A 24,265-nucleotide genomic window follows, 5' to 3' on the forward strand; every position below is an offset into this window, starting at 1 on the left:
ATGCAGGTAAAGAAATGAGAGGCTGGGTGGAGGGAGGCAATCTCAGCAAACTCCTGGGCAGAGACCACCTGCACTGATGTTTGGGGGGTGTGTAGTGGGAGGGGTGAGTGAAGTGAGGCTAATGGGGGGGGTGGGAGACTTAGAGAAGGAGAGGGTGAGTGTAACAGGAGGGGCGAGTGTAGTGAGGCAGAGAGAGAGAGAGAGAGAGAGAGAGAGACAGAGACATGAGTTGGAAGGGGTGGAGTCTGAAAGACAGATGAGTCAGGAGGGGTGGAGCTTCAGAGAAAGAGAAATGGGTGAGCGAGAGAGAGAGAGAGAGAGAGAGAGAGAGCCTGCTTGATGTGAGAGGCACCTTCACAGTTACAAAGCTGGCTGGCTGTGGGACTCCTGGTGGTCTCCTTCAGCTAAACTTGCCAAGAAGGGAGATCTGCAGTCCCAAGGCCTCCGGTTCAAGAGAGTCTTACAAGCTGAGATAGGGTGTGATCAACCTGATCCTGGGCAGCAGAAACAAATGGTGTTGTGAGTTGAGTTTTCTTGGGGCAAACAAAGTGAGGCTGACTAGGAGAGTGTTTCTGAGACAAACAGTATTGTGACCCGGATTTGATTTTGGGGGGGGGTTTGGCTGCTGAGTATAAAGAGAGGGTTAAGTGCAGCAAGGCAGAGAGAAATTAGTTGGAAGGGGCGGAGTCTGAAGGACAGATGAGTCAATAGGGGTGGAGCTTCAGACACAGAGAGAGAGAGAGAGAGAGAGAGAGAGAGAGAGAATGATGAGTCACAAGGGGTGGAGTCTGAGAGAGAGAGAGAAAGAAAGGAGTCACAAGGGGTGGAGCCTGTGAGAGAGAGAGAGGTGAGTTACAAGGTGTGGAGTCTGATAGAGGGAGAGAGAGAAAAAGAATGATGAGTCACAAGGGGTGGAGCCTGTGAGAGAGCGAGATAGAGAGAGAGAGAGAGAGGTGAGTTACAAGGGGCGGAGCCTGAGAAAGACAGCCTTGTGCTACATCAGCAGCACCCCTCACAGTAAAACGCCTGATGGGCTGTTGAGGTTAATCCTGTCATACATTCCAAAACCACCTTTGCCCTAAATGCCAGGTATGTGCAGCCTGTCCTGGGTACAGCTGTTCAATAGACTCAGGCTGGCGGGTCTGTGAGGCAGTAGTGCTACCCAGCACAGCAATGTGTTACTCCACAAGCACTCATCTAGTGCCCTCAATGTCAGGTCTCCTAGTTACAGGTTTCCAGGGTTCAGGCTGTGGGATCTTATAAGGCAGCAGTGCTACCCAATGCTCCAGCATGCCACCACACACACACGCACAGTTTAATATCACCCTAAAATGCCAGCTCTGCACTTAGGCCTGGGTAGAGCTATTCAGTAAAGACTCAATCGAAATTCAGGATGTTGGATCTGTGAGGCAGCAGTGCTCGCCCCCAACATACCACTGTGTCACCCCACAATAAGTCATATGGTGCCCCAAATGCCAGGTATCCTAGGTATAGTTGTTCAGCCTTTGGATATTGGATACAAATTCAGGATGCTGGGTCTGTGAGGCAGCAGTACAGCCGAATGTGCCACCATGCCCACCCACAAGAAGTTACACAGCACCCTTAATGGCCAGGGTCCTTTGTATGGCTGATCATCTTTTGGACACTGTATCTGAGATCAGGATGGTGGGTCTGTTAGGTGAAAGTGCTTCTACTAAATGTGCCACCAAGCCACCCAGAAGAGGTTGTATAGCCTATTCTTTTGTCACAATTGTCCCCATGTTCCAAATGCCAGCTATCCACTTAGTCCTGGGCACAGCTCATGTTGGATCCAAATTCAGGATGCTGGGTCTGTGTGGTCAGTGTGCCACCATTCTACCACACAAGAAGGCATATGGTATCTTAAATGCCAGGTGTCCTTTACGTCCCTATGTATCATCCTCAGTTTCCAGGTTTTCACACCCGTGTCGTGGGTCATTGCATTTCTGATTGGCTACTCTGATTTTTGGGCTTGTCGGGGTCCCTGTAGGCATTCGCATGCTGTGCCACACTCTAAAGCGATGTGGTCGTCTGGGGACTGCTGGTCTGGCGCCCCCTGCAGGGCAGACCCTGCCTTGACAGACTCTGCCTCTCCACCAAAGCCATAGCCTCAAACAGTTAAATGGATGGTTGGGATAATGAACACGCCAGCAGCCCGACAATATTTGACTTTGTGAGGAAGTGTGGGACTCTGAGGTTTGGACGTTTAGACTGCGGGACGACCGCTTTTAAGACTCTGGAATGAGTGGAGCGCCCCCTGTGACGCAGCTTAGCACACCGCGAGGTTAATTAGACAGCGACTGTCACGGGTCTAAAGGCTTTGAAGTCGGCCAGGCACGTTTGGAAACCACAAAATTCCTGTTAATTGTGATTCCGGCTGCGTTAGCCGATCTAAAGGCAGCTTAGTGACGACGAGGAACAGCGAGCCGGGCGAGCGAGTGAGAGAGACGGCGCCTGGAGCACAAACGCATCTCTTAAGATATTTTGTAATAATTAGGACAGAAGAAAGAGCCCATCTGAAGTCTTACTGTTAATTATTGATACTTTGTTTAATGCGGATGTGCCTGCCGTAATCAGCTGGTTGGATAACGGTTGCCTGTTGCCAAGGGAGATGGGGGGCACTGCCAATCCTTCCCCAGCCTGCCTGGCATGAATTGAGGATCAGCAGCATGCGGCGTGTGGCGTGCGCTGCATGATGAAGTCACGTTTGATTTGCTGCTAAACGCTGCCACCTGCTGGTGTCTTTAATGTTTGGCTGAACTGGCAGCTCAGGAGCCTCTCCGCAGATTCACCAAACCAACGAAATCCACTCGCCCGTCCGAGTCCAGCTCTAGTGAAACGGTTTTGGGGGTATGGGGGGGCTGGCAGACTCTTTGTAGGGAGCATCCAGTCTGGTCCACATGCTTGATATATCCGATGTCCACCTTTACACATTTCTGGTGTGGGAGTCCTATTCACTAATCAGATAGGAGAATACGCTGGTCTCGTTCATTACGTGTAACTCTCACCCCCTCACCTCTATGACCTGCACCGACAGTCCTCTCCACCTAATGAGCATTCGGCCCCAAGCTAGGGAGGTCCGACACTTGAATACTCGCCTCATGAGAAAAATATTACGAGTCGATGTGCACTCATCACTAACTATGATACACCCAAACAATGGGCAGAAGTGATCAAGAAAGCTGGCAAAAAATATGGCAAATATCATCCCGTTATATATAAAGGGTGACAGGGCAGATCAGAGTGACTAGAGACCAGTAAGCTTAATGAGCAACACATGAAAATTAATGGAAGGAATTATTAAGGAGAAGACTGAGCAACACCTGGTAAGGACAGGACAGTCAGCATGGGGGTCAGAAGAGGGAGGTCGTGTTTTACTAATAGGCTGGAATTCTATGAGGAGCAAACAAAAGAATACAAGGAGTGTGGAGGAGATGAGATTAGTGATGAGGACTTTCAGAAAGCATGTGATGAGGCGCCACATGAGAGGGTGGGCATCAAACTAAGAGAAGTGGCAGTTCAGGATGTACCAAGTGTAGGTGGGTGCAGAATTGGCTCAGACGCAGGAAGCAGAGGGTGATGGTGTGAGAAACCTCATCAGAACTGGCCGATGTTACGAGGGGTGACCAGCAGGGGTCAGTGTTAGGGTCGCTGCTATTTTTAATATCTAAAAATGATTTAGATAGGAATATAAGGAACAAGCTGGTGAAGTCTGCAGATGATACCAAGACAGGTGGATTAGCAGGTAATTTGGAATCCGTTAAATCACCACAGAAGGACTTGGATAGCAGACAGTCTTGGGCAGATGAAATTTAATGTCAGTAAATGTAAAGAATTACACATAGGAAGTAAAAATGTGAGGTTTGAATACACAATGGGCGGTCTGAACATCGAGAGTCCACCTTATGAGAAGGATTTAGGAGTCACAGTGGACTCTAAGCTATCGACTTCCTGACAGTGTTGAGAAGCCATTAAGAAGGCTAAGAGATTGTCAGGTTTGATGTGTGGAGTACAAGTCACAGGAGGTTCTGCTCAAACCTTTTAACACACTGGAATTTTGGGTGCAGTTTTGGTCTCCAGGCTACAAAAAGGACATAGCAGCACAAGAGAAGAGTGACTAGAGTGAAGGTGCTGCCGAGTTTAAAATCATGGAAAACTCAGCATGGTGGATCACACTTGTTACTTGTTAATGTTTCAAACTATGATGGAGGTCACACTTAAGCTCTACAGAACAACAACATACGGCGAAGGTCTTGCCTGCAGTCCTGTGCTCAATTTTGGTCTCCGTATTACAGAAACAAAAAGACATAGCAGCACTAGAGGAAGTTCAGGAGAAGAGCAACCAGGCTGATTCAGGACCATGGAGAGCAAACAATAAGGGACAATTCAGGACCATGGAGAGCGAGCAAGGAAACAAATGAAGGGTGTGTGTGTGTGTGTGTGTGTGTGTGTAATGTAATGGGCAGGTGTCCCATCCAGGAGGTACCACCTTGAGTCGTATGACTGATGAGAGAAGACTCGAGGTTCACTATGACCCTACCTTAGATTGGCAGGTTAAGAGGATGGCTGGAGTGGTGGATGAATGACGTATTTAAATTTATGGAAAAAAAAAAATCAGTATGGGAGCTCACACTCGTGACTTATTAACATTTCAGGCCATGTCAGAGGTTATGCTTAAGCTCAGTAACACACTAGGGCAGACTGGAGGAGCTGAGCCTTTAGAGTTTAAGCAAATGGAGATTAAAGGTCATAACTAAGCTATTAGCACTGTGGACCCACAATACAAAAAGTTACAGCATTGCCAGACTAACATCCAGAGGAGACCACCTAGGCTGGTTCAGGACCACCCAGAGCAACCAAAGAGGAAAGTGGGAGGCAGCTGAGCCTTTTTTGCTTAAGCAGACAGAGATGAGGTGATGAGGGGACCTGACTGAAGTGTTTTCAATTAAGGAACAGTCAGCCTGTGGGATCAGACCCGTTACTTAAGGTTTCAAGCTAAACTATAAAACACCGCAGGGAAGCCTCACCTGGAGTACGGTGTGTAGTTTTAAAGTCCATATCTTTCTATTATATAAAAAAAATCCTGGGATGAGACAAAACTTTTTCAGAGAGATACTTTCAAGTCCCGCGAGACAAGACTTTGTTGCAAGAGATTGAACCAGGCCCGGGGCCGGAAATAAAAGACAAAGAGTAGATGACAAAGTAGAACGTCATAAGGAGGTTCCAAAACGTTGGCGCGGTACACGTGCAGAGCAGGTTAGAGATAATGGAAGTAGGAAAATTCGAAAGTCTCCAAAAAATGATAGAAAAGATCGCATTAGTGCAAACAAACAGAAATTATTACTTGGTGAAATAACGGAACAGCAAAAAAGAGATCGAATATATTGTTCAGATTAGGAGACCTAAGTCGGAGACTTGTAGATCGTCTAATTGGTGTTGCCATCAGTTAAAAGTACTGTTTCTTCCCAATGAAGAGGCCTATCCACGAGAATTTGTTGCTTGGTGAAAGTGAACTAGCACATATGTGAGCGGCAGAGACGTGAAGTGAGCAGGGGGCAAAGCTCCTTAGTCATGAAAAAGACACAACAGCACTAGAGAAAGTTCAGGAGAAGAGCAGCTGATTCAGGACCATGGAGAGCGAGCGAGCAGACAGAGATTAAGGCTCATAACTAAGCTCACCTGTACTTCTGTGGCTCCATATTACAAAAAAGTCACAGCAGTGCCTGAGAACATCCAGAGGAGACCACCTAGGCTGCCTCAGGACCACTTAGAGTAACCAAAGAGGAAAGTATAATCGAGTGGAGCCTGTTGTTCATCACAAAAGAGAAATTACGAGGCAACATGATTCAAGTGTTTCCAGTTATGAAAAATAAGCCTGGTGGATCAGACCAGTTACTTAATATTTCAGGCTGTAATGAAGGTTATTATGTAAACTAAATAACATTCTGGTGGGGCCTCACCTGGAGTATGGTGTGTAGTTTTAATGTCCATATCACAAAAAAGACACAGCAGCACTAGAGAAAGTTCAGCGGACAGCAACTAGCCTGATTCAGGACCATGGAGAGCAAACAAGGAAGGAAAGGCCACGACTGTGGAGAGCAGACTGAGGGAGTTGAGCCTTTTACTGTTCAAGCAAACAGAGATTAGAAGATGACATGAAGGATGTGTGTGTGTGTGTGTGTGTGTGTGTGTGTGTGTGTTTGCAATGCACTGGGCTGGTGTCCTGTCCAGGTGTTCTTCCCACCTTGCATCCCGAGATTGATGGGATAGACTTCAGCTTCCCTATGAGCCTACCTTAGATGAGTGGGTTAGGAAGGTGGATGGATTAGTGGTTGGATCAAGTATTTTAAATTATGGGGTGGGGGAAGAGTATGATGGATCACACTGGTGACTTATTAAATGTGTCAGGACATAAGAGAGGTTATGCTTAAGCTTGGACAGCAAAGTGAGGTCTTATCTGGAGTACTTTGTGCAGTTTTGGTCCCCATATTACACAACGGACAAAGCAGCACTACAGAAAGTCCTGAGGAGAGCTGCTTCTTCTTCTTCTTCTTTCGGAGGCTTCTGTTAGGGGTCGCCACAGTGGATTATCTTCTTCCATATCTTTCTGTCCTCGTCATCTTGCTCTGTCACACCCGTCACCTGCATGTCCTCTCTCACCACATCCATAAACCTTCTCTTAGGCCTTCCTCTTCTCCTCTTCCCTGGCAGCTCTATCCTTAGTACCCTTCACCCAGTATACCCCTCATCTCTCCTCCTCACATGTCCAAACCAATGCCATCTTGCCCCTCTGACTTTGTCTCCCACCTGAGCTGACCCTCTAATGTCCTCGTTTCTAATCCTGTCCATCCTCGCCACACCCAATACAAATCTTAGCATCTTTAACTCTACAACCTCCATCTCTGTCTAGAAAGTCCTGAGGGGGGCAACTGAGCTGATTCAGGACCATGGAGAGCAAGCAAGGACACAAATAAAGTGTGTGTGTTTGCAATGTGATGGTCTGGTGGCCTGTCCAGGAGGTACCACCTTGTGTCGTAGGATTGATGAGATAAGACTCCAGCTTCCCCATGAGCCTACCTTAGAATAGCAGGTTAAGAGGATGAGTGGAGCGGTGGATGAATGATGTATTTAAAATTATGGAGAAAAAAAAAAACAGTATGGTGGCTCATGCTCGTGACTTATTAACATTTCAGGCCACGTGAGAGATTATACTTAACGTCAATAACACACTAGTGAGGCCACATCTGGAGTACTTTGTGCAGTTCTGGGCTCCATATTATAAAAAAGACAACAGCACAAGAGAAAGTCCAGAAGGAGAGCAGCTAAGCTGATTCAGAACCATAAAGAGCAAACAATAAGTGACAATTCAGGACCATGGAGAGCGAGCAAGGACACAATTGAAGGGTGTGTGTGTTTGCAATGCGATGGACTGGTGTCCCATCCAGGAGTTCTTACCACCTTTGAGTCGTATGATTGATGAGAGAAGACTCGAGGTTCACCATGACCCTACCTTAGATTGGCAGGTTAAGAGGATGGATGGAGTGGTGGATGAATGACGGCTTTAAAAGTATGGGGGAATAAAAAAATCAGTATGGGGGCTCACACTCGTGACTTATTAACATTTCAGGCCATGGCAGAGGTCATGCTTAAGCTCAACAACACATTCGTGAGGCCTTATCTGGGGGTACTTTGTGCAGTTTTGGTCCCCAATTACAAAAAAAGACACAACAGCACTAGAGAAAGTCCAGAGGAGAGTGGCTCCTGTCACTTTTAAATGGTTCACACTATGAGGTCCGTTATACTTCTGCTAGACTACTGTGTGCAGTTTTAGTGTCCACATGGTGAGCGAGACATAACAGCACTAGAGAAAGTCCAGAAGGAGAGCAGCTAAGCGGATTCAGAACCATGGAGAGCAAACAATAAGGGACAATTCAGGACCATGGAGAGCGAGCAAGGAAAGAAATAAAGGATGTGTGTGTGTGTGTGCTTATAATGTGATGGGCTGGTGTCCCGTCCAGGAGGTACCACCTTGAGTCGTATGATTGATGAGAGAAGACTCGAGGTTCACCATGACCCTACCTTAGATTGGCAGGTTAAGAGGATGGCTGGAGTGGTGGGTGAATGACGGCTTTAAAATTATGGAAGAACACAACCAGTATGGTGGATCCCACCTGTGACGTATTAATGGGTCACTCTATGAGGTCTGTTATACTTGTGCTAGACTACTATGTGCAGTTTTAGTGTCCATATGGCGAGCAAGACATAACGGCACTAGAGAAAGTCCAGAGGAGAGCAGCAGGGCTGATAAAGAACCACAGAGAAGAAGCAAGCAGGGAGATTTCAGCACCATGGAGAGCGGGCGATGAGTGGCACCTAAAGAAGAAGCACCAATGGAGCTTCAGAGGTGACACGTAGAAGTTTTCAAATTGACATTACGAATGACTGCAGTGGATCCCAGCCGTTACTTGGAAATAAATAAATGAAGTTCGTGGAACGAATGACCAAATACTGTGGTGGGCACTTGGACTGTGCAGACCTTTAGAGTTGAACTCAACGTTCTTTGGCTGGCGAGTGGGTTGGGGATCCAAAGATAGAATATGCGCCAGGTTTAGTTCTTCTTGCTTTATAGCGCCAGGGCACGCGCGGGGGTGTTTGGGTGGGCTGGCCTCTCGCTGCCCCTAACACTTTCTCTCCCCCCTCCCCTTTTTCTCCCCACTGCAGGTTCGCCAAGCTGTTGCTGCGTCTGCCCGCCCTGCGCTCCATCGGCCTCAAGTGTCTCGAGCACTTGTTCTTCTTCAAGCTCATAGGGGACACTCCCATCGACACGTTCCTCATGGAGATGCTAGAAGCTCCACACCAGATGACTTAAACCTGGGAGGACACGGCGGTGGCGGCAGCTGGCGGATTCCAACAATCGACAGCAGGAGAGGAGGAAGAAGAAGAAGAAGAAGAGGAAGGTGGCACCAAGCCTCCTGGCAGATGTGGACTTCCCTTGTGGCCCCAAAGATTTTTCTTCTTTTCTTCTTGTTTTTTTTTTTGTTTTTTTTTGGGGTGGGATGCCTTTTTATTTTTGTCGTCTTTTTTTGGCTTTGGCCAGAGGAGTTTGTTTCACTCCGATGGAGACTCTGCTTCATTTTATTTTTTTTGGCCTAGGATATAAATGAAAGGATGAGAGCAGAGGCCTGAGGATGAGGCGAATGACAGAATGGCAGGAGGAGGTGGCATTCATTGACATAACCCACCTCATCTCTCTATCTCAGCTATTGGACCCCCTTATGTACCCATTGGGTTAGCTGGACCACCACGCTGCCACAAGGAAACTGAACAGGGCATCTCCAAAGGGAAGCACAGAGCAGGCAGAGGTGGGCACTATTAACCACACAGGTGCCATGTGCTGCCCCCTCTGACTGGCGAGTGGCATATCACGGGGCAGCTTCGTCAACAACGGGAGTCCTGACTTGTAATCATGCCATTCTGAACCTGCCCCTCACTCCATTCTTAAAGGGCATAGGCAGAGCATGGATCTGTATTTATTAAGATGGGCATGCCTGGCACAGCAAAGAGGTGTGTGGGATGGGTGATGCCCAGCTGGCCAAATGCCCCCTTGGACCTGTGGAATATAGGTACAGAGAACCACCAGCAGACAAAACCGTGGTGCCAACAAAATGCCCACCTTGCCAGTCCAGGGGATGTGAGGTGGCGGCTGACCAGCTCTTTTCTACACCTCTGAGGTCCATCAACTTGTTGGTTTATTTCCCAAAGATTTGGTGTTTTTAATTTTTATTGTGACTTGCAGTCATTTTTACCGTCGGCCCCCAAATGTCAAAAGGAGTAAAGCACTTGGATTGAACTAAAGGGGCTCAGGGGTCAGTTTTATGTTGGGAAGGGCGCCCTCTTGTGGTGAGAAAGAGTCAGCACACCAAGACGTAGAACAGGACAGACGGAGACATAAACTCCCATAAGCTACAAATCTATGCAGAAAAGTCCAAAGGGACACAAAGGTGTGTGCCAAAGTGCACCAAAATTCAGTGTCCTGCGTGTGTGTGTGTGTGTGTGTCACAGACTCAATGTCGGGCAGGGAGCGTCACATGGCCATCAAGAGGGAGATGCGCTTCGCTGGACTGTGAAGCCGACTTCTGAGCAAACTGTGCTCACAATGCAGAGCCCGGGGTGCCAACCATCAGGCACTCAAGCCCAACATTCACCCAATCAGGTCGCCAGCCTTTGACATCCAGACACACACTGATGAGGTTTAGGCTAAGGGTGAGGCAGTGGGACCCCTAGTGGCCCGGGGTGCTGAACTGCAAGTCAGTGTGTCGGTGCTGTGCTTTGGGAAGGCGCTAGATGGACCACCTGCACTCATCTAAAGGGTGACAGGCCAGCCATGTCCAGTCCTTCTCGGTCCTAAAAGCACCCGCACATGCCATGGCTCACCGTGTCTAAACAATAAAGGAGCTTCCAAAAAGAAATGAGTACAAGAGCCCCTCGCTGATATCGACAAACCTATGACGTCTCACAAGCGAGAGAATCAAACGAGCGGAGTTACCATCTGACCGCCTAAACTCAGACTTGGAATTCAATTGGAATTCAGCATCAGGCCGGAAAGACACTCAAAAAAAAAAAAAAAGGAAATCGGAAACCAAAAACTGATGTGTGGAGGAAATGGAAACGAGTCACGATAGAAAAAGGCAAAGAGAAGGCGACTCACCAGAGGAGGGGAGGGGGGTCCAGAGTGGTGGTCTGCTCCTGTACACAGCATTGGGTGGCCCTCTGGTAACGCTGTAAATAAAAAACAGATCAATCAATAATTTCAAGGAGTTAAGAAAATAAAACATCTAAGGTAAAATAAACACCAAATTAATATAAATAACCTGAAAAATACAGATGTACATTAAATATGTGTGTGTGTGTGCGCATATTATACATACTGTGTGTACACACACACACACACACACACAGACAGACAGACCACGTGTAGATAGATACGTGTGCTCACATAAGACACGTGTGTGAATTTCCCCTTCAGATTAATATTATATATGCACATACATACAGAAAACACACAAACCATCCATCGTCCAACCCGCTGAATCCAAACACAGGGTCACGGGGGTCTGCTGGAGCCAATCCCAGCCAACACAGGGCACAAGGCAGGAGCCAGTCCTGTAGCAGGGTGCCAACCCACCACAGGGCACACACACACCAAGCACACACCAGGGCCAATTTAGAACCGCCAATGCACCTCACCTGCATGTCTTTGGACTGTGGGAGGAAACCCAGGCAGACACGGGGAGGACATGCAAACTTCACACGGGGAGGACTCAGGAAATGAACCCAAGTCTCCTTACTGTGAGGCAGCAGCGCTACCCACTGTGCCACCATGCCACCTACACACAAACCACATATGTAAATCAGAAACATTTAGCACAATATATATGGTATATTATACATGTACACATATGTCACATGTATATAGGTGTATGATAGATAGATATATATATATATATATATATATATATATATATATATATAGATATATATATAGACACACACACAATATAATATATACATATACTCTACACACATGCATATATGTATATATAGATACATACTATAATACACACACACATACACAAAGACACTATATTATATATAAATATATAAGTAGCTGGACACTAGGTGGCGCTACTGCCCACCTTTTCCCCAACAGACAGACATGCTGACACACGGTACAAGCACTACAATGATATTTAATCAATAAAACACACGTAAATCCACAATATTATTCTTCTCCTTCACTCCTCCCAGTAAGCTCTGTCCTCCTCCTCCCAACATCCGGCTCACTTGCTGGGTCTCCACCAGTCCTTTCTATAGTCCTTGACCTGGTGGTGCTTCTCCTTTTATACCCCTGTGACTTGCCAGCACTTCCGGGTCAGATGGAGAATCCCAAGTCTTTAATCAGCCCGGAAGTACTGTGAGGCTTCCATCCTCGTGACTTCCAAGCACTTCCGGGCTATAACGGAAGCATGACTCCCCAGGTCCTTTCATAGCTCCCCCTGGCGGCACCCAACAGGGCTGAGATACTGGACTCAAAGTCCCAGGATGCCCTGCAGGAAACTGGGGTACTGCTACACTCCAGGGGAGCTGCCATCTAGCGTTTTGGGGGAGCCAGTGTCCTGAAAAAGCTGCCTTCCCCCATCCTGCCACCTGAGGGGTGTCCTGGCCATGAGAAGCTGCCGGCCGTCTGCCACAATATATACACACATACCCACGCACACATTGTACTTTATATATATATATATATATATATATATATACACACACTGTATATATATATATATATATATATATATATATATTGTATGTATGTCGTGTTGCCGTTAAGGTCTTGGTCTTCGGACCCCCGAGGCTGTCCACTCCAATCCCACTCCTGACACCTGTGTCACCCTGAGCGAGTCACTCACTTCACCTGCGATGTCACTAGCTGTATCTCCAGTGTCGTAAGCCACCCTGGTTAAAAGCATCAGCCAAATAACAACACACACACATTTCTACACAGACATGCACAGTATTATATGTAATATTATTTAAAGATTTTTAAATACATGTAATTATTTTTTAAGCACTTGTTTGAAATTCAGCAGATGTCTCACGTGTATAAAATAATCTCCACACACACAGGCGACGTTTCTCCATTTGCCGAATCTCGTTATTCGTGTTTTTGGCTGACAGGAGGTCAGCAGCACCGGGTGCAATGCAGGAGCCAACCTGTAGGGGGCACCAGTCCATTACCAGGGGCACCAATTTCCACCCCGGTCACATCTTGAAGATGTATGGTATGTGTGTGTGTGTGTGTGTGTGGCAGGACACTGAAGTATTCAGAATACGCGGACCCCACGCAGACCAGTGAGTGGGCTCAGATTTGAGAGGCCGTTCAGTTTCTAAGGCACTTCTGCTGCCTTCGCTTTATTTCCGTCTTTCATTATTTCTGACATTTTCTCCTCATGCTGTACTTGTAGGGACAGGAATGCACATTTTAAACTATCTGACCCCATAATCCCTGACTTGACCCTGGTGACTGGCAGATTGGCCGTGAGGGCGATGCCAAGGCCTCCCCCCTGGTATTTCAGTTCCCACATGCCTGGAATCATCCTGGCAGACATCAAGACTGGTCAAGTGCCCACAGTGCAGAGATCTCAGTCAGGGAAGTGTGATTCCATGTGGACTTGGTGTTTATCACCCACATCACCCAATTCATCTGTAAGCATGCCAGGTCTCTGCCACCTAAAACTAAATGGCAGCGACATAAAAAAACACAACTAACTGGATGGCCATTTTCACAGCCAGCCAACTGCTCAGAAACAAACAGGAGGAGCGACAGAAGGAGCCCCAGCTTTACCACTTTAACAAGGCAGCCACCATCGCTCTGTCATGGCACTTCAGTCACATACTGCTTGCCCGATGGCCTTACCGACTTCCTCAGGGGGCTTCAGTTAGGACTCTTCCTCCTCCTGCCATCACTCAAGATGTCACAGCCCTTTGATTGCAGGGGCAAAAAAACAAGAGGAGCAAATGGAAGGTACCCAGCTGCCCTCTCATCGAGGTTGGCCCCTTCGTCGTTTTTGACCAGGCCTCCCACCATGGCTCCAGAACACTTCAGGTGCCAATTGCCCTTCTGAGGACTTGCTGGCTTTTACCATGGTTTCTGTTGAGGCTGCCTCTTCTTCCTCCTCTTCCTCACAAGATGTCTCGGCCGAGAGCCATTCGACCTCAGAGGATCAAACAAGAGGAGTGGCAGGAGGTGCCACTTTGTCATTTGCTCGGTGGCCTCATTGTCTCCTCCTCTTCCTCTATTCACACCAGATGTCTCACAGCAGGGTGGATCTGCTCCAGCTCTCTTACCTCCGCCCCAGCACTTGCACTCAGGTCACGCTATGCAAACGGACTGAGAGCTCATGTGGCCTCCCTGGACTCATCCCTCCTAACTCCCGTGGGACTCGGACAGCGCCCACCATCTTCTCATCTCTCCAGTCACGAATCGCACCTCTGGACTATTGATGTCGGCGACCAAACTGGAGTCGGCCCAGTTCACAAGGATACACAGACTGGTCACGTGACAATCGGAGGTCACAAATCCTCCATCCAGTAAATGTGAAGATACGGAAAGGGGGGGCTTGGATGTTTGTGCTCCAAAAACCGGCAAACACTTCATTTTTTTTTTGGGTTCTCCAGAGCGAGATCCTCATCTTGTGACCTGTAAAGTTCCACCGAGGGCTCCGAGGAGTCAAGCTTTACACTTTTTTCCCCCAAATGGGCCCACTCACCAGCATCCTGTCCTGAAGGCCTGCCTGCACGTTCCTCACGCGAGTTACCGACAATCACCAATCAGGGATTAAACTTTGTGGGAGGCAAAAAAGGGTTAAAGCGGCACTGGGAATCGGCGTGGATGGACATGTGATACGTGATCGGCGCCCCCCTGTGGTCATCAGTTTCATAACAATGTGGCGTCTCGGCAAAGACGTGACAGTTTGGGACACTGCGAGACCCCCGACATCATCTCGATAACTTTTTAAATTTCCTGTAGCATACCTCAGGCGTTAGGAGGATTACAGCTTGAAGTGAGACGTTTTACAGTCTCCTCCTCCTCCTCTTCCTCATTACTTGTCACACTCAAAGTTCTCAGCTGCTGCCTCTGCCCACTCACCCTCAACTCTGACATTTGAGCACAACTCTCGCTGTAATCCTCGTCAAACAAGTGCACTTTCTTCCGCTTCCCAGTGCCACCCCACACACACCCTGCTGTCCTCATGCTGATTCACTGTAAGCACCCTGATTGCACCGAGTGCCCAGTCCGTCCCAAACAAGTGCCGCTCCTCGCTCTTTACCCGTCTCCTCAATCTCCATCATTCTCTGCGCCTCACGCACCCCACTCTAGTGCACTGCCATTCTCTTCGCTGGCAATGCCAACTGGTTCTCTGTTTCACCTTTGCTGAATGTCTGCCCGCTGTACCCACCGTGCCCAGCAGCCGCATCACTGGCTAAGTGGCCACACTGCCTCCTTAGATGCGGAGGTAGAACTGGCGGCTTGGGTTTGCGTCATCCCTCTGTTGTCTCAGAGAGACTGGGAGTGTCACCATGAGAGAGTCCTGCTGGTGACAATTGGGGACTTGGCCACCGTGAGTAGATAACAGAGACAGCTGTCTCACCGACCAAGTGGCGATGTCGACTGCTGCCTAAGGGAGATGGTGGTAGAGATGGTGGCTTGAAAACCCAACAGCGAGACTTTGAATCCATTATGTTTGCACCCGGGCACCATCCCTGGTCTCGGGTTCCTTTATTTAAGTTTGTTTCTGGGCCAGAAGGTGCAGGCCCTCTAATGCTGCAGCTGGCAGTTTATCTGAGGTCTGTGAAAGTGCCCAGCATGCCTTGTTATGATCACCTGCTTCAAGAAAATCACAAAAATGGAGAGGGGAACCATAAAAACCCTGGCCCAACACAACTGCCACTGAAAGCATCCACCGTGAAGCAATCGGGCGCAGCGCAAGGCATAGCAGGACCTGAATACCTAAAGAAAGGCCTGAGGCCTACACAGGACAGAAAGGCCTGCAGCCCAAAAACAACTCACCCCCAACTACATTCAAATGTACAATTTCAAGGCTGCTTATTTTGGGTCATCGGTTTTACGGTTCTCCTCTCCCTTTTTTTTTTTTAAAGCCATAGTAGCGTGTAGGCCTCAGGCCTTTCTTGAAATATTCAGACCTTAATCCTAATATCATTTCTTAGATTTGAATGCAATCAGACACAATGTAACATTTCAGACCTAATTACTTTTTGGTTTTTGTTGCTTCAGGCCTCTAACCTTTTCCTTGATGTTCTCAGGTCCGAATTCAATTTGAAATTAAAATTTATAATTTTAATGCTAGTTACTATGAGCCAATGGTTTCCATGGTTCCCCTCTGTACATTTTTTGCCATTTAGGACTTTTTGGAGCATGTAGGCCTCAGGCCTTTCTTGGGGTATTCACGTCTTGGTTTTGTCCAAATCATAAATGATTCCATAAATCATCCCCGATTGCACTAAAACGCATCACTTCAAAAATCATTATTTTTGGCCAGGGTTTTTAAGTTTCCCTCTCCCTTTTGGGGATTTCCTTTGGTTTTTAGGTGTTGTTCTTGACGTATTCAGGTCCTAGTTAGGCCTGGATCAGACGAATATCTGGTAGATTGTAACCCGATTACATTAAATGAATCATTTCAAGTCATTGTTATTTTGGGCCAGGGGTTTTTACCGATCCTCTCTCCTGTTTTATGTATTTATTTTTTAGGCTGTAGGAGTGTGTAGGCCTCAGGCCTTTCCTGAAGTAGTGAGGCCTTGCTTAGGCCCGAATCCCGATAAAAATGTCTGATATGTGCCTGTAATCAGGCACAATGTACTATTTCAAGGCCAGTTATTTCTGGCCAGGGGTTTTCATGGTTTTCCCCTTTCCATTTTTGTTGATCCTTCGTGAAGGCCTTGGGACTTTTTGCTGTTGGTCAGGCCTGAATCTTAACAAGGCACGCCAGGCCCTTTTCATCGACCTCAGGTAAGCTGCCAGGTGCAGTTTAAAGAGGGCCCGGACCCCTTGGGCTCAGCCAATTGAAACACAGACTACAATAAAGGAAAGTGAGAGCAGGGCTGGAGCTTCCCGCGTACAACCAAGATGGCACTTCATGTTGGGTCCATCTTCTCTAACCAAGCGCACGTCAAGGGCGTCTCCTCGCTTCTTCGGTCTTTGTTGGCTCCTCTCTCTCGTGTCTTTTCATCACGACCAGCTCTCACTTAGCCCCCATAACACATTCTACAAACACTTTTCATCTTCCTCACCCTGCATTTTAAACTTATAAAAATTAAAGAAATGAAAAAAAGAAGTCGTCCGCACGTTCACCGTTTTCATGCCTACAATGTCTGTGGGCAGCGGTGCTAAATCATTCATTCTGGGTGATGTGTGCCCTCGGCTGCTCCTCTCCCTGTGCTCATCCCTGACTGACCCTTTATTATGTTGAAACCACCAGCCACACGTCGGGATCCCAAAGCTCCGCCCGCACCTCAATGGACTCACGCCAAGCACTAACTCCACGGGGTCACCGATGGGCAAGGTGGGTACGAGATGCCCGCCATTAGGAGCTTCCACATCTATTTTCAGATGTCGGGAGGCTTTTGCGCAGAATTTGTGTAAGCCGCTCCGTCACAGGTGAAGCCTTAGACATGGCGACGTATGGAAATCGCAGGAGTCAGCAAAAGAAAAACGAAGAAGAAGAAGAAGAAGAAGAATCTATTTTTGTACAAAATGTAATTTTAATTCGCCCTCTGTGTTCTTTCTCTTCTTTTCCCCCATTGTATGCGTTCTTTGTGTGAATGTCCATTTGGGGTGGGGGACATCGCACAAGGACCCTCCTCGTCTCTTGGGAGGGCTTTGTCATCGAGTGTCTCTGAGGGTGGGCTCACCGCGGGCACAGCAGCTCTCGCCACCCGGAGACGAAGGCTGGCATCGCAAAAGGAAAAGCAAAGCTGATCATACGTGTTGGGAATTTGATTTTCTTTTATGTCTTTTTTTTTTTTTTTTGAAACAGAAAAGGCCGTTTCTTGTTCTTCATGGGTGTTCACTGATGTCCTGTTTATCTTTCATGAAAAGCTTAATAAAAAAGAACAAAAAACACCCCCAGGACTTGCGCTGGTTTGTGACGCGTCCATGGAACCCTCTAGAAACTCCCGGCCACTTCGGGGCTTTGCGTGTGTTTGTTTGTTTGTTTGTTTGTTTATTGTTGATGAAACAAACGGAAAAAACGGGCTGATGTGGGTGGTCAGCGCTGTCAGGTGGGAGACTACAACTCACCTGTGAAAACTCCGCGGTCACCTCAGAACGGCCATCTTTCAGCTGCAGAGACAACCCTGGAATATGTCAATGATATAGCGCCTTTCACATCTGTCTGTCTGTCTGTCTGGAAATTAAACAGAATTGAAAGGCACTGTCCTTGTGAACAGAACGGCAGTGCTAAAAAGGCACAATATAAATGATCATACAGGTAGACGTGCCAGACACTACATAACTGAAAAATAGAAAGGCAATATATAATTAAAAGACACGATCTAGGGACGAGTCAATGATATAGTGCCTTTCATGTCTGTCTGCCAACTAGATGTTCAGTTAGTGCCCTTCATACATACAAGGCACTGTATAATCGAAAAATATGACAGGAATTATATAATAGACAGATAGTTATGAAAGACACTACATAACTGACAGAGATTGATAGACAGAGTGAAAGGCGCTATATGATTAATAGATAGATAGAGTGAAAGGTGCTATATGATAGAGTGAAAGGCACTATATGATTAATAGATAGACAGAGTGAAAGGCGCTATATGATAGAGTGAAAGGCACTATATGATTAATAGATAGATAGAGTGAAAGGCGCTATATGATAGATAGATAAAGTGATGGACAGCCAGCAGCTCATCCTCACCGACACACCCAGGACGCTAGATGGCATCTTCCATGCAGCCTAGAGGTGCCCCGGATTTCCCGCAGGGCACCATGGGAGATGGAGTTTGGCTTCACAGCCTTGCTGGGTACCGTGGGTGCCACCGTGTGATGCTGCAGGGAGATGCGGGGATTTTTATTTCCCATGTAGCCCGGACGTACTCCCAAGTAATGAGGACAAAAGAACACAAAGTACTTCTGGGCTGAAGAAAAATGTAATTCTTCATCTGATCCGGAAATGCTGACAAGTCACGTGAACAGAAGAGGAGAAGCACTTCCGGGTCAAGGACTATATAAAGGACTGGTGGAGACCCAGTGAGAGAGCCGGAGTTGGGAGGGAGAGTGACAGAGGTGCTGGGAGGAGGAGGAGGAATATTATTGTGATTATTGATTGGTTTATTGTGGTGGTTGTGGCTTTTTCTGGCACAATCTATATTTAAGAAAATAATTAAAATATTTCCTGGTGCTTTTACCTGGTGTGTTGGACGTCTGTCTGTGGGGTTTGAGGAGCGACAGCGCCCTCTAGTGTCACAATAGATAGATAGGACACTATATAACAGATATGAAAGGCGCTATATCATTGCCACCCCAGGCTGGACTGTGCGGTGCACCTGTGGAAGTTCCTGAGCAGTTCTTTCTTTGTTCTTTTACTCGGTCACAGTTTTGGAGACGTACGCTTTAGGTTGCTCTGCCCACCTCGTATTAAACTAAACTTCCACTTTTCTCAGATCCTGAATTGACCTGATGAGAGGTCGACAGCTTCAGGTGCTTCTCCAGCTCCCTCGGCCTTCATTTATTGGATCTGCCCGGCAGAATGCCGGCGGCCCAGGGTGTCAGATGCTTCATTACCACCCGCCCGCTGGCAGAGATGGCCGCGGTGTGATTTAAGCAGATTAGACGGATTAGGACGCAGTCGGCTCTCGGCTTTGGGTTTGTACCACGACGTCATAGCAGATGATTCACCTTAGCACCTGGCACTTTCATCTGCTCCCCTTCAGCAGGAGACCTCATTGTCCGCAGCGCCACCGATGCAAGTCACACTGGTGCAGACGCAGACTCAATCTCCATGTCGAGGGGGGACACGAAGGACGCCGCTTTTCTTATCATTGATGGCGGCTTAAAGCAGCTGTGGGGAAATAATGGAGACGAAAACACGCCACTGTGGCTGGGACAAAAGTACAAAAACTGAGACCTGGGGGGCACAAGAAGGCTGGTGGATCTGATCACCTCATTAAGCAAGGGACGAAGTCTGCCAGTCAAGGGGGGCACAAAACCAGGAGAAGCAGACTGGTCAAATCAGGGGTCAGTCCTCGGACCACCAAAAAAAAGTCTCAGTGGCTATGTGTTTGAAACCAGAAGAGACCCCCGCATCAAACAAGAGCCAGTCTGTGACCCCTCGTCTTTCACCCCTAATGTTCAAGAGCGTCAATGGTCTAGAACCGGGGGGCTCCAAGACAGAAAGGACCACACACTCCAATGAAAGGACTACAAACCGTAAAACAAAGCAGATGTAAATTTAGGATAAATAGAAAAGGCACTATATAAAGAGAAGCTCATGAAACCCACCTGAATAAAAAGATCAGCCAATGTGTCTGTGTGTCCGTCTCGTTTCTGTGGCTCTGACTTTACAACAGATAGATAGATAGATAGATAGATATGAAAGGCACTATATAATAGACAGACAGATAGATAGATAGATAGATAGATAGATAGATAGATAGATAGATGATACTTTATTAATCCCAAGGGGAAATTCACATAATCCAGCAGCAGGATACTGATACAAAAAACAATATTAAATTAAATAGTAATAAAAATGAAAAGAATTAAAATAAAATTAATGTTCGCATTTACTCCCCCGGGTGGAATTGAAGAGTCGCATAGTGTGGGGTCTCCTCAGTCTGTCAGTGGAGCAGGACGGTGACAGCAGTCTGTCACTGAAGCTGCTCCTCTGTCTGGAGATGATCCTGTTCAGTGGATTCTCCATGATTGACAGGAGTCTGCTCAGCGCCAGTCGCTCTGCCACGGATGTCAAACTGTCCAGCTCCGTGCCTACAATAGAGCCTGCCTTCCTCACCAGTTTGTCCAGGCGTGAGGCGTCTTTCATCTTTATGCTGCCACCCCAGCACACCACCGCATAGAAGAGGGCACTCGCCACAACCGTCTGGTAGAACATCTGCAGCATCTTACTGCAGATGTTGAAGGGTGCCAACCTTCTCAGAAAGTATAGTCGGCTCTGACCTTTCTTACATAGAGCATCAGTATTGGCAGTCCAGTCCAATTTATCATCCAGCTGCACTCCCAGATATTTAAAGGTCTGCACCCTCTGCACAGTCACCTCTGATGATCACAGGGTCCATGAGGGGCCTGGGCCTCCTAAAATCCACCACCAGCCCCTTGGTCTTGCTGGTGTTAAGGTGTAAGTGGTTTGAGTCGCACCATTTAACAAAGTCTTTGATTAACTTTCTGTACTCCTCCTCCTGCCCACTCCTGATGCTGCCCACAATAGCAGTGAATTATAAACATTCGCAGAAATAAAACGCATTGCATTTGGCATTCCAACAGGTGGCACGTCATTAACACCAACACTGCTTTGGTGAATCCAATACCAAACGGTATATAACAGAGACATCGTAATAAAATACGTTGGTTTGTTACTCCAACAGATGGCACTTCACAAACTTTTGTACTCGTGTATTTCATTACTACAAATGTCTGTGATGCACCATCTGTTGGAATGACAAACGCAATGCATCTTATTATTGTATGCAAAAAATGGGGCACTGCAGACGTTTACACCAAGGTGTACATCATTTACTGGGATATCAGCTCATCTTTGATGGATAGCAGAGCTAGTCCACCTTAATAAAGGGGTGTGTGTGTGTGTGGGTGTCCATCTGCTAGATAGGTCTCTGTGATGTGCCATTTGGTGAGGGACTCAGAAAAGTAGTGCTGATGTTTCTAATGTGCCATCTGTCAGAATAAAAAATGCAATGCCTTTTATTACTACAAAGGTTTGTGATGCTCCACGTGTTGGAATGACTAATGCAATTTGTTTTATTACTATAAATGTATGTCATGCGCCATGTGTTGGAATGATCAACACAATTTATTAGTACAAAGGTTTGTGATGCTCCACAAGTTGGAATGACTAATGCAATGCACTTTATTACTACAAATGTTTGCGATATGCCATGTATTGAAATGAGTGAGTTGGTGTTGATGAAGAATATGGGGTCGCTTTCACCATGAAAGGCACTATATAAAATGACAAGAATACATGTGAAGCACAACCCTGATAGAATTTCTTCATGTGCTAATGTCACCTTTTAATATGAAACCATGAAATGTGTGTCTATTTTTATGCCCTTTGGCTTGGGTTTTGTAAACGTAAGGCTAATATTTGTGACGCACCATCCGTTGGAATGAAAAATGCACGCATTTTACTTTGACAAAATGTTTGTGATGCACCATCTGTTGGAATAACTAATTCCTAATAATAATTAAGAAGGAATTCCCCTTTGACAATGCAAATTGAAATTGTGTGAGAATCCAAAGTTCTGAAAGTGACAGCAACCATCCTCCACAAGCCCCCTGAACAGCATGCATTGGCTACAAATCCAAGATGATCCACACCAGCTAAAAGCGGAAACCTCTATGCACGTGAAAATGGGAATCATGTAGAAAAAAAAAAAAAAAATCAATCAGTAAGGCATTCTAAGTAAGTATTCATGGTGAAAGGCGCTATATGAAATCACAAGGGTCAACCACAAATCCTGAGGGACTTCCCTTCATGTAAAGTGTTTCGGACACAGAAAAGTAGAAGCAGAAGTTCTGTACAACATAAGAGAATTTTCGACAAGAAAGGCGCTACATAAAATAACACGAATACATGTGAAGCACAACCCTTCACTTTCTGCCTCTTGAAGCTCCAGGAGCCGCTGATCAACCATATAGACATAAATAGATAGACGGCACATTCACTGCGTTACCCAGTCGTCACGATAAGTCAGCACGTCCGCCATATTGCGAGTGGCAAAAGTGCCATTTAAACTAAGAGAGGTAGACGTCAAAACCGGGTTTTCTGATGAAAAAACTGTAACGTTTAAAACATTTACATACAACAGATTTTGGCGAATCGTTTAAATGCAATTATTTATATCCATTTATACACTAATAATGGCAATTAAATAATTCCTCCCATATAAGTAACATTTCTCAGACTACCTTCTTCCATCTCCAACACATTTCTAGACTTCGTCCTGTTCTTACACAACACAGTACTGAAGTATCAGTTAATGCCCGAGTCACCTCACCTGTAATGCTATTCTGTCTGACATCCCTCAAAAACGTTTCCATCGCTTACAACTTCTTCAAAATTCTGCTGCCAGGATACTAAGCTGCTGTTCTAAATCCACTGAACACATCACACCGATTCTCTCTCGACTTCACTGGCTCCCTGTTCACTACTGAATACGACACACAATCCCGCTCTGAACATTTCAAGCTCTCCACACCTCACTGATCTCCTCCAGACTGGCACTCCACTCCTCACTCAGATCCTCATCTGCAGCTCGACTTTCTGTGCCACACGTCAGACTCAGTGCTATGGCAGCTCGAGCGTCTCTCCTGGTGCTCCTCAACTCGGGAATTCTCTTCCCGCTCATATGTCAGCTCGACTCAATAACACATTTTAAAACTGCCCTCAAACCTTGTCTTTTCAAACTGGCATACCAATTGTGAATGTTGCACTGTTACTGCCAGTTATCTTTGTTTGTTTGCTAATTATTACTTTTTGATTTATCATTCTCTTGTTTTAATTTTACTAATGTTGTTAAATTTTATTGTAAGGTGACCTTGAGTGCCGATGCTGCTGGTCACACAGCGTCTAGGAATTCTATGTCTATGATCAAGCACACCTTCACTGCCAGGCTACAACTCCCAGAATTCCCTGCTGGTTCCTGAACGGGCATTGATATGGTGGTCTGCTGCTTTCATATTATATATATATGTACACTGCTCACAAAAATTAAAGGAACACTTTAAAGAAACACATTAGATACATCAGATCTCAATATGAAGTTGGATATCTATACAAATAACGACAGGGCAATGTCTTAGGAACAAAAGGATGGCAAGTCTTTTAATAAAAGTTTTCTGCCTACAGAGGGCTCAATTGTGTAGACACCCTAAAATCAGAGTGAAATGAAGATGTGGCAGGCCAGTCCATTTTTTCAAAAACTTAATTTCTGCAACTCAAAATGCTTTTCAGTATCTTGTGTGGCCCCCACGAGCTTGTATGCATGCTTGCCAACGTCGGGGCATGCTCCTAATGAAACGACGGATGGTGTCTTGTGGCATTTCCTCCCAGATCTGTATGAGGGCATCCCTAAGCTGTTGTACAGTCTGAGGAGCAACCTGGCGGCGCCTAATGGACCGAAACATAATGTCCCACAGATGTTCTATTGGGTTTAAGTCAGGGGATCGTGAAGGCCATTCAATTGTTTCAATTCCTTCATCCTCCAGGTACTGCCTGCATACTCTCACCACATGAGGCCAGGAATTGTCGTGCACCAGGAGCCACTGTACCAGCGTAGGGTCTGACAATGGGTCCAAGGATTTCATCCTGATACCTTATGGCAGTCAAGGTGCCTTTGTCAAGCCTGTAGCGGTCTGTGTGACCCTCCATGGATATGCCTCCCCAGACAATCATTAACCCACCACCAA

General features: G+C 46.7%; 2 protein-coding genes across 5 annotated transcripts in view; one reads left to right on the forward strand and one right to left on the reverse strand.

The window, feature by feature from the left end:
- The window catches only part of LOC120535074 (retinoic acid receptor RXR-alpha-A), a 194,866-nt gene extending 184,993 nt beyond the window's left edge, over positions 1-9,873 (forward strand). For both annotated transcript variants that reach the window (XM_039762617.1, XM_039762618.1), the window contains exon 11: positions 8,740-9,873. In XM_039762617.1, the coding sequence (XP_039618551.1) occupies positions 8,740-8,887 (148 nt within the window). In that variant the 3' untranslated portion in view covers positions 8,888-9,873. The remainder of the gene's footprint in view (positions 1-8,739) is intronic.
- Positions 1-24,265, reverse strand: part of ppp1r26 (protein phosphatase 1, regulatory subunit 26) — a 155,224-nt gene that overhangs the window by 27,511 nt on the left and 103,448 nt on the right. For all 3 annotated transcript variants that reach the window (XM_039762615.1, XM_039762616.1, XM_039762614.1), the window contains one exon: positions 10,727-10,797. In XM_039762615.1, the coding sequence (XP_039618549.1) occupies positions 10,727-10,797 (71 nt within the window). The remainder of the gene's footprint in view (positions 1-10,726; positions 10,798-24,265) is intronic.

The sequence above is a fragment of the Polypterus senegalus genome, chromosome 9 (genome assembly GCF_016835505.1).
Source record: "Polypterus senegalus isolate Bchr_013 chromosome 9, ASM1683550v1, whole genome shotgun sequence".
NCBI classification, from domain to species: Eukaryota; Metazoa; Chordata; class Cladistia; order Polypteriformes; family Polypteridae; genus Polypterus; species Polypterus senegalus.